The following is a 10,028-nucleotide window of genomic DNA, read 5'->3' on the forward strand; positions in this document are numbered from 1 at the left end:
TTTGAACATAAACTGAAACAAGATACAAACTACTAAAGCTGCTCCAAATCATGTAACACAATATTGAGTAGTGTGCTTTGAATTTGAGAGGAGAGCAAAGGAACATTTTGTGCATTAATGGGTACGTGGGTTGGTTTTTGTTTTTTTTACTCTTGTTCTATGGGAGGGGTGAATAATGTGTGTGTGTGTGTGTGTGTGTGTGTGTGTGTGTGTTACACATGAATAGTGCTGAAAAACATCGAGTTCAAGGTTATTCTGATGCCACTTGAGAGTCTGTGAGTGATCACTTTTACAGGGTAACAACATGAGGCTCCGTTAAATTATGCCAGCTGTCAGAGGGCAGCATCAAGTTATCTCTGATAGGACTTTTCTTGAAGGTCAATGCACTTTACTTAAAGAAAATTATGTAAATGCTTGCATAAAAACAAGAATGAAAGTCCAGGTTTAATTTTTTGATTAACTTAGATATTAGTTGGGATGACAAGGGCTTAAATACACACTAAGGTAGAAGCATGTGACGGATAAGAGAGCGTGATTCCCTCACACATATACTAGTCATCTTGTGGGAATTTCAAAATAAAATTTAACGAATAATTGCACCAATTTAATCGGTGGATTTAATGTTGCAGCTTTACACCAAGCATCTTTCCGTCACTTTTTGCTTTTTGGTAAATAAATAAATAAATAAATAAATAAATAAATAAATAAATAAATAAACGAAATGGAAAATGTACAAAATCTTACATTCACAACAAATGGTTCTCAACTGGAAGAACTCTGCAATTAGAAACTCTTTGAGCCAATCAGAGCTAATTAAAATCGACTCAAAGCAAACGTGTAATTTCCAGTAGGTTAAATATTTTCCAGGCGCAGAAGTGTGGCAGTAGTATTTGCTTTGCCAGAGTTTCGGTTTATCGCTGGGAGACCCGGTTCAAGCGAACCGCCTCACCTCCGCAGCTGTTTATTTTCAAGGAGAGGAGGGGTGCGGGCATTTCCACGGTCTATCTGGGGTCATACGATCCTCTTCAACGTGGATCCATAAATGAATGGTGGGCTCGACAGCCACACCATGGAGGACCTTTCCCTGATTGGTTCGGTGCGCGGCAGGAATAAACACACTCAGAGTATATATATTGCTGCAAGGTGTGACACTTCTAAGAAAAAGACAGCTCCCTCTTAGAAAGCTTGCGACAGAAAAACGGCAATTTGCCATCAGCCAAAGATTCAGGATGAGGGCGCAGATCCAAAAAGTTCCTCAGATTGTTGAGCTGCTGAGGAAGAAGTCTGTGGGGCTGCAGCACTTCAAGCCCACATCCTCCGTGTGCGTCCTGGAAGAGAAGGATGCTGTGGAGGCTGCGCGGTGCCCACACGCTGCCTTGAAGGCGCGGAGTTTGGACGCGATCCCGGGGCCAACCAACTGGCCCCTGGTCGGCAGTCTGGTGGAGCTCCTTCTAAAAGGAGGCCTGATCAGACAACATGAAGCTCTGGTAGAGTATTTTTTATATAACATTCTTTAAAGTATTATTTTTTTCATTGATGAGAGTCAGTATTTTTCCTATTTTATCTACCCGTTTATAATCATTTCAATGACTATTTTCTTATTTTCAGATTGATTATCATAAGAAATTCGGGAAGATCTTCCGGACCAAGCTGGGATCCTTTGAGTCGGTGCATATTGGCGCTCCTTGCTTGTTGGAGGCGCTCTACAGAAAGGAGAGTAATTACCCCCAGAGGCTGGAGATCAAACCCTGGAAAGCATACAGAGACCTGAGAAACGAAGCGTACGGACTCCTCATTCTGTAAGTAGACCTTCGACCCATCATCTGTTGTTCCCTGAAATCATCTCCGCCTGCACAGCGCGCAGTTTGAAGCAGGAGCGCACACGCTGAAAGCGCTCTGTTGTTGCTTCGCAGGGAGGGGAAGGACTGGCAGAGAGTCAGGAGCGCGTTTCAGCAGAAACTCATGAAGCCGACAGAGGTGGTGAAGCTTGATGGCAAAATAAATCAGGTGGGACTACAGACCAGGGCTGAGTTTATGCCAAAGTTTCTGCGATCATCCACTGATGGGTTTGGCGTTTTTTGTTTTTGGAAACAGGTGCTGATGGACTTCGTTGACAGGATTGGAAAAGTAAGCAACAACGGGAAGATTGAAGACTTGTACTTCGAACTGAACAAATGGTCGTTTGAGAGTAAGTCAAGTTATTTTTATTCTAACACTCACTATGACTGCAGAAAAAAACAACTTTTTGTTCATACATAATTTAAAATCTCTTTTAATGCATGTAAAATTTAATATTTTGAACCCAACCGTGATCTAATCCTGCTCCAAAATTCACAATTTACTCTATCATAAAAGTAAAAAGGAAGAAATGCGATAACCTGATTAAACAGCGACTGTTTGGATTTACTTTTAAAAAACGAATGAAAATATTCTCAAATATCTTCTTATTGTCTGCTTCAAAAAGTAATTATATCATTCTGTTGGGACTGATGGTTTCATGGGAAATAGATCTAAAACAGACATTATACTTTGGAATTAATAATAACAACATAAATGAAATCCAGAACTTCATTTCAAATTAACTGCATCCAAATTTGGTTGATATTCTAAACCTTTGCTCATTTTTCCCCCTCAGCAATCTGTCTGATCCTGTACGACAACCGATTTGGTCTTCTGCAGGACGAAGTCAACGAGGAAGCTATGAACTTCATCACAGCTGTGAAAACAGTGAGTATCAACCTTCTCTCTCAGTGCCTCTGAAGGTTAGAAGATGATATTTGTGATGATCTGTGAGTCGCTCTTCAGCTGACTTTCTCCCGGAGAGTTGAGAAACACCACAGTTCATCGGGTTCGTGTCAGGAGGCTAGACTGCAGACAGAGTTGAAGCAATTCAACTCTGTCTGCAAGGAGGTTGATTACCAAACCTACCCTATCATTCAGTGTAGAGATTATATGTAAGTGGGAGTCTTATAAGGGAAATGGGTTCAAGAATAAGTAAAAATAAACTTGAAAAAGGACTGAGTAAGAGGCTTTGAGTGAGGATGAAAAAGCTACATCCGACTCCTGATCCCTTTCTTCCTCTTTTTCTGTTCTGTGTAGATGATGAGGACTTTTGGTAAGATGATGATCACACCGGTGGAGCTCCACCAGAAGCTCAACACCAAAACGTGGCAGGACCACACCGCGGCATGGGACTGTATTTTCAGCACAGGTACAAACACATAAATCACACAAGCACAGTCCAAGCTATTGCTCTCATTTCATCAAGCTGTCGTACTTGGTGAAATATTCTCCTCTTCTGCGTGACACACCAGCCATTCTGAGTTCACTTCCAGTCAGAAGTCAGATGATAGATAGGAAAATAAGCAAGTGGGAGGGCAGGAGGTTTGATTTGAACTGGCTGTCTTGGTGTTTTGTGGACTTGGCACTTTGTGTAAATAACGGCTCAGTATTGTAGAAAACCGTCTGACCTGGGATGAAGAAATATGCCAAATATTTCTATAAACTAGACCTTAAGTGATGTGTCTGATGGTTAAATTTTGTAGGATGTACGAAGCAAGCAAAACTATTTTCCTAAAACCTGTCTTAGGCTCACTTCAATCCTTCTTTTAGTATTTTATTCTTGCAAACATTTCAATTTGTATATTTTGTGACCTTGTGTTCTCTAGTTTAACAGACGAAACTACAACTATATATTTTAAAGTGCAACTATTCATAAAATATATCCAACCACACTGTATATTCCAGTAGTTGCAAAAAAGAGAGAGACAAACAGTTAATAAAGCACACACTTAAACAAATGTCCTTTAGGATAAAAATAACCAAAAAGTATCTTATCAAACAAAATTTTTAATTGTTTGCAACAAACCAAGATTCATCAAGACTTACTGAATTCCAGTATCTAATAAATCAAAGAAAGCTGTCTTCATTCAGCAAGTATTACTTTGAATTCTCCATTCACTTCCCCAATAAAGTGGAACAGTGATCATTTGTCACCGATGACTAAAAACAGGTCTGGAAATGACGTCTCCTGTGTGTGAACAGCATTTTGTGTATTCTTGTGTTCACACATTGATTGCTTTGTATTCGCTCAGCCAAAGTCTACATTGACAAGAGACTGGAGAGGAATGCCAACAGAGATCCGGATGATTTAATCGATGACATCCTGCAGCAAAGCCGCCTCTCCAAGAAGGAGCTGTATGCCTCCATCACCGAACTGCAGATTGGAGGAGTCGAAACAGTAAGTCACAAAATGGTTAAACATACTGTATTTTCACACTTTTCCACCTCCAATACATTTTTTTTGTGTAAAACATAAAACAACTTAAAAAATAAATCTAGAACAGGAAGCAGATGTTTTTTGTTTTCACTTGTGTGAAACAGAGTTAATTCTTTAATTTAAACTAAATTGAATAAAAGATAGCTACATATGTAGAAAATATATTTTTATAGAGTGAAATATTACAAAAAATTTAATTAGTATAAATATATCTGTATATATTTATTTTTTTATTGAAGATAGTGGTTCAACAGCAGCTTGTCACTGTAGACATATGAAAGAAAGAAAATACCAGTGAAGACTTAAAGTTGAAAGAAATATGTTCTATTACTCGTCGACCTTTTACCTCCCACTTTTGGGAGGAGCTAAGCAAATAGCGCAAGTTATTTCAATTTTATGATACAAATGATTATTTTAATCTTCTAAAGAAAAGAGCTTAAAAGTTTTTATCATAATTTTTTGTTGTTTTTAACCTCCATTAATCTTGGGTATCATGCTAACATTAATTGGCAGGATGCAAGCTTCTTTGGTGTTTTCAACTTATGCCTATTTCATACAAGAAAATAAGTTCAATCTCTTACGCAAGCGGCTCCTGCAGTTATTGTCGTTCCAAAGCGCAAAATAAATGTAGAGGGGAAATAAGTGAGGAGCCTTTGAGGAACCACAAACATTCCTCCGGTCCTCGGAGGAATGCTCTGGCTACTTGCTTTTCCGAGTGCTCTGTTCTTCCCTCCTTATTTTGTTCTCTCTTGTTGTTTGTACAGACCGCCAACAGCATGCTGTGGGTTATTTTCAACCTGTCACGTAACCCTGCTGCTCAGAAGAGGCTGCTGCAGGAGATCAGAGATGTGGTGCCTCCAGACCAAGACCCCTGTGGAGAGCACATCAAGAGCATGCCCTACCTCAAGGCCTGCTTGAAGGAGTCTATGAGGTACAGCGCTGCACCGTCACAAGTGGCCGGGGGCGGGATGTCCATAGTGCAGATAATAAAAGATCAAGGTGGAACACAGTGTTCGTACCTGCAGTGGTTTACATACTCCACACACTCCCTCTTATTACAGGCTGCACCCAGTCATTTAAACTAATTAAACTGATACAACTTAGGTTTGTATTAGCAGAAGTCATTTAAAATGTCATTTGGATTTACGCACTTTAACAACTTCACACAGGTAATATTGTGTTCAGATGTTTGGTTGCTTGATCGCCTTCCAAAGCGTTACAGCTTACATGCTCAGACTTTCTGACATTACCATTCCCACCAGTACCACCGAGATTAGGACGGAGGAAATTACACACATGACTGCCTCAAAAACAAGCTTCAAGGAAGTTTTTGGCAGTCAGATGGTGGCATGACTACCAGGCTTAAATTTGTCCTTTGGTCACATTCAAATATTTTTCCTTTGCCTTTGTTCCACACACGTTACCCCCGTCTTCTCATGCAGTCACAAGAGTTGCAGCCGGGGCGGGTTATTTAAGGCGAACACCGTGCACACATCACAGGGAATGTAAATGACCTCGGATAGCAGATTATTCTCACCTCAACAAGCACTGTGCATGTCTGGCTTCTGTTAAATAGCTTAAGCTTGTGTGACATGCAATAAGTCATGTTCCAATGTTTGTTTGTTTTTGTAATTCTTACAGGTTGTCGCCATCTGTTCCGTTCACCAGCCGGACCCTGGACAAAGACACTGTGTTGGGAGATTATGCCATTCCCAAAGGAGTAAGTGGCTTACTTCTCAGTGCACCTTATATGAGTAGATTACCTTCTCATTTACATTTTACTTGTCTGGGACGTTCCAGACAATATCTGAATAGATTTTGTTCAGTCTGTATCTAGACTGAACAACTGGCACACATAGAGGCCACTCTATTGGCACATGGCACTTACTCTCAACCTCTAGGTACACGATTGATTTGTTTCTAAAATAGTGACAAAACCAGAGCCGGAACTTAACTTTTATTGTTCTCTGTTTACAGACAGTGTTAATGATTAACTGCCATGCACTGGGATCCAATGAGGAATATTTTGATGATGGAAAGCAGTTCAAACCTGAGCGCTGGCTGCGGGAGAGCAGCACCATCAACCCCTTCGCTCACGTTCCTTTCGGTATCGGGAAGAGGATGTGCATCGGTCGACGGCTGGCGGAGCTGCAGCTGCAGCTGGCCATGTGCTGGGTATGGTCTCCATCAGCAACATTAAACCAGTCAGCCACAGATTGTTCTAAAAAAAAGTTTCCGCCCTTGATGCATTTTTGTTTTTCTTTATCGCAGTTGGTCAGAGACTACGAGATCGTGGCAACAGACAATGAGCCCGTTGATGTGATTCATTCTGGACTTTTGGTTCCTAACAGAGAACTGCCAGTGGCCTTTGTCAGGAGATAAGGTGAGAAGATAAAAGTTTACATTTCAATGTGTGGTACCAGTTCATTGAAATGACCCTGTTGTGTAATTCACAAAGCAATTGGGAAGTCAGGAAGATCAGCCCTGTTTCTGAAAGTTGAATTGTCAAAACTTTAGCTTAACAAGGAAACATGTAAAGTAATAGATATGTCAATAGTTCTTGAGCTTAAAATATTATATTAATTTTCTGCTGCTGTACTCAGAAAAAAATCCTCATTTTTGCAGAAGGGTTGCTTCAGTGTGCAGTACCTATTATTGGCCACCAGGTGTTGACATCAAGACCTCACTGGCTTACTTATTGCAAAAAGGATATTAAAATTAGTACTTAAAAGATCTGTAAGGATGATACAGATCAAATTTTACAGTGTAAAACTGAAAAGAAAATCTGGACAATACATGTTTTTTAATTTTGCCAATAATCCCTTCCTTTTATTTCTCTTTTTAGGCCTCATGCTCTTCTCCTCTGGACGTAATGAAAGAAAGATTTTACTCCTGATGGTCCAGTGACTCCCTGCATTGCTGCTGTGTACATAAAGACATAAATATTTGTAATTTTGTGCCATAAATACCTCAAACTTATTTAAAACTAATATGTAAACATGTTAAAGACATAAAGAACAGTTGTAATTTACAGACTGAATATTGTATCAAGGCAGCTGTCCTGAAATGTCTGACATTTAGATACTGATTACTTTATACTTTTCCCTGTTTTTAACTTTATATATAAATATATATGTATGTACATAAGTGCCATCACTAATGTGTATTTTTTGTATATATTAGTGTAGGTATGCCTCTCCTATATTTCTGTACATTGTACATATTTCATTCATCTAAATAAATCCATTTAAAAAATATCAAAACACTCTTGATTTTTAAACTTGTAATTTGAAGTAAAATTATCTTGGTGTTTTAGCAGCTTCAAGGGTGAAACTAAATAAAGAGATTACTGTTTTGCATTTGAGTATCAAAACCTTCAGGCAAGATTAGGAAGCAAATCAGTAGTGAGTAAAAATAAATATCATTTATCCCAGAACAAACGTACTGAATGGCAAGACAATGAAAGCAATCAGTAACAGTTGTGTGATTATTACTGGATATTTGATTAGGTGTGGTTAAGAACCAAGTGTCAGGATGGATAAAAAAGGAAAAAAAAGTGTTTTGTTTTTGGCAGTAGTGACTTTTATTCATTAGAAACTCAACAGGAGTAAGTCACAATTTCAGAAACTGCTTCTTCACTGAGATTTTTTTTTACAATCATCTTTCAGGTTCACATAAAATGGTCTGATTAACAGGAATGCCCAAAGAGTCTCTTTACATCTTTCCACAACACAGCATCAGTCTTGATTTCATCCACATTGTAGGGTAAGAGTGCATTGCTCATTCCTGCTGTGCATCAATAGTTCAGGCCGCTGCTGGTGGGGTGATGATGGGCTGAAAAGTGCAGCTAACAAATCAGCAGCAACTTGACCAGAATCTTAGAAGAATGTTTCTGACACCTTCCTGAATCAAAGAATTTGGTCAGATTTGATGGACAAACTGGGTAAAACTCTGCATTAGCAAGATATACCAACGAAAGCAAAAAATCAATTAATCTGGATCTACAGCAATTTAGGATAAAAAAATAACTCGGATGAAAAACATAAAACTCACAGTAAATAATACAAATGCAAGGCAGTAGTCAAGCTATTGTGTCCCAGTCTGATACTTCTGCTTTAGATATCGTGGTAACCTTTACCTGACACCAGCAGTCAAAAGGTTTGTTGGAGACGATGATGAAGGGTTTTACTGCAACAAGCTCCCATACAGATTATGGGTGGAGCAGGAGGACAATCCAATAACCTTCTGATCTCATGTCACTATTATCTGCAGGGCCACGATTGTGTGCACAAACAAGGAATTTGAAAACTGAAGTCTAACACCCACTCTTGGCCAATAAAGCTGATTCAATCTGGAGAGGCTCAGATAGAGAAAGAAAGCGATTAAAAGGTTTATTAACAAGCAAACATTAAAGTTCTTTGGCATTCAGGCCCCAGCCGAGGACGTCGAGGTGGAACTGCGATAAACTCGATGGACATTCCTGATGCTGCATAGGAATGTAGTCGCCCCGGGGCCTGTACTGGTGGTGGAGGTCGAAGAAGGATGGGTGCCTGAGCAGCCGGGAATGTGAAGGTGGAGATGGGGTGGAGGTGGGTTGATCGCAGTTGGTAAGCGGAGGAGGCCATGGATGAAGGTCCTTATGAACTGGAGCTTGGTTGATGATTGGCCATGACGAGGCTTGGTCCAGCCCTGATAGGTCCAGGTTGATGAGAGGGAGGTGCTGATTGATGAGGCAGGTGAGGCAAGAGTCTTCCAGTTTGAATTTGCGCCTAGGCTTCATTTCTGATTCTGTTAACAGCTTGAAAAGCAGTGGATGGAGAACAGAACCATGCAGGGATTCAGTGATCAGAGGGATAAAGCTGAGATGTAGTTTTCCAGTGAACTCAATGGTTTCTCAGGAAGTTCAGCATCTAGACACAAGTGACAGTTTTCACATTAGACTTTTTTTCTGTCAGTCTGAGGGGAAATAAGAGGGAATTATGATCACTAATCATCATAATTAGGGATCATAATTTCATTTGAAAATTATGCAAACTCTGGGTTGATTTACTTATACAATTAGTTTTCTTTCAAGAAAGAAGTTTGTTTCCACAAGGAAATTATATGAAAATTTCTCAAAAGATATGAAAACAGAAAAAAAGGTGTAAAACGTTTGACCAAAAATTATCTTTATTATTTACATTATATGTCTGCAAATTCTAGGTAATCAGAGGAAAAGTCCTTGTTATGATCACAAAAATAATATTGCAAAATAATATAGTGAGGAGTTAAGAAAGAAAGAGACCTACAACATCCTCTTTTCTGTAGTTGACATCTCCTTACTGCAGCTAACATCTTCGAACACAGCCACTTGCAGCTTGGACTCAACTAACTTGATGATGAAAAGCAAACTGCCTTTGATTTTCATAGTTTTTTACTAAAAACTGTCTGAATACCTCCATGAAATTGTAGCTCTGGGTTATTTGTTCCAGATGTATTTCTAAGAGGAATAAATAATTAACATAGATAATTCACTTGTAAAATACATGTTGTTTTGTGTCCTTTGAAAATGTACTTTTTAATTGATTAAATCATTAAAGTGGGCCTTGAGAGCCTTGGGGGTTCTCACGTTGGTGAAACTGAACATAAGACATAGTGAGAAAACATTTTAAAAGTCCAGAGGTTTCACCAGAACCAAATGAACGGCCAAATTGTCACCATGTTTCAACGAGAAGAGTTCCAACTATTGTCTTGCAATTGGAAAGTTGTG

At 39.3% G+C, this 10,028-nt stretch overlaps 1 protein-coding gene across 1 annotated transcript; it reads left to right on the plus strand.

Annotated features, from left to right (window-relative positions):
- The first annotated feature begins 1,071 nt into the window (after nucleotides 1–1,071).
- Nucleotides 1,072–7,542, plus strand: cyp24a1 (cytochrome P450, family 24, subfamily A, polypeptide 1). Its single transcript, XM_015005675.2, has 12 exons — nucleotides 1,072–1,487; nucleotides 1,609–1,799; nucleotides 1,914–2,007; nucleotides 2,095–2,188; nucleotides 2,636–2,727; nucleotides 3,100–3,211; nucleotides 4,095–4,240; nucleotides 5,044–5,210; nucleotides 5,921–5,999; nucleotides 6,257–6,454; nucleotides 6,551–6,662; nucleotides 7,125–7,542. Exons 1-11 carry the CDS (start codon nucleotides 1,230–1,232, stop codon nucleotides 6,659–6,661), a joined length of 1,542 nt encoding a protein of 513 aa, XP_014861161.1. The 5' UTR covers nucleotides 1,072–1,229; the 3' UTR covers nucleotide 6,662; nucleotides 7,125–7,542.
- Nucleotides 7,543–10,028: the final 2,486 nt, after the last annotated feature.

Source organism: Poecilia mexicana, unplaced genomic scaffold, assembly GCF_051168715.1.
Source record: "Poecilia mexicana isolate PSO_F unplaced genomic scaffold, ASM5116871v1 scaffold_5, whole genome shotgun sequence".
In the NCBI taxonomy this organism is placed as follows: Eukaryota; Metazoa; Chordata; class Actinopteri; order Cyprinodontiformes; family Poeciliidae; genus Poecilia; species Poecilia mexicana.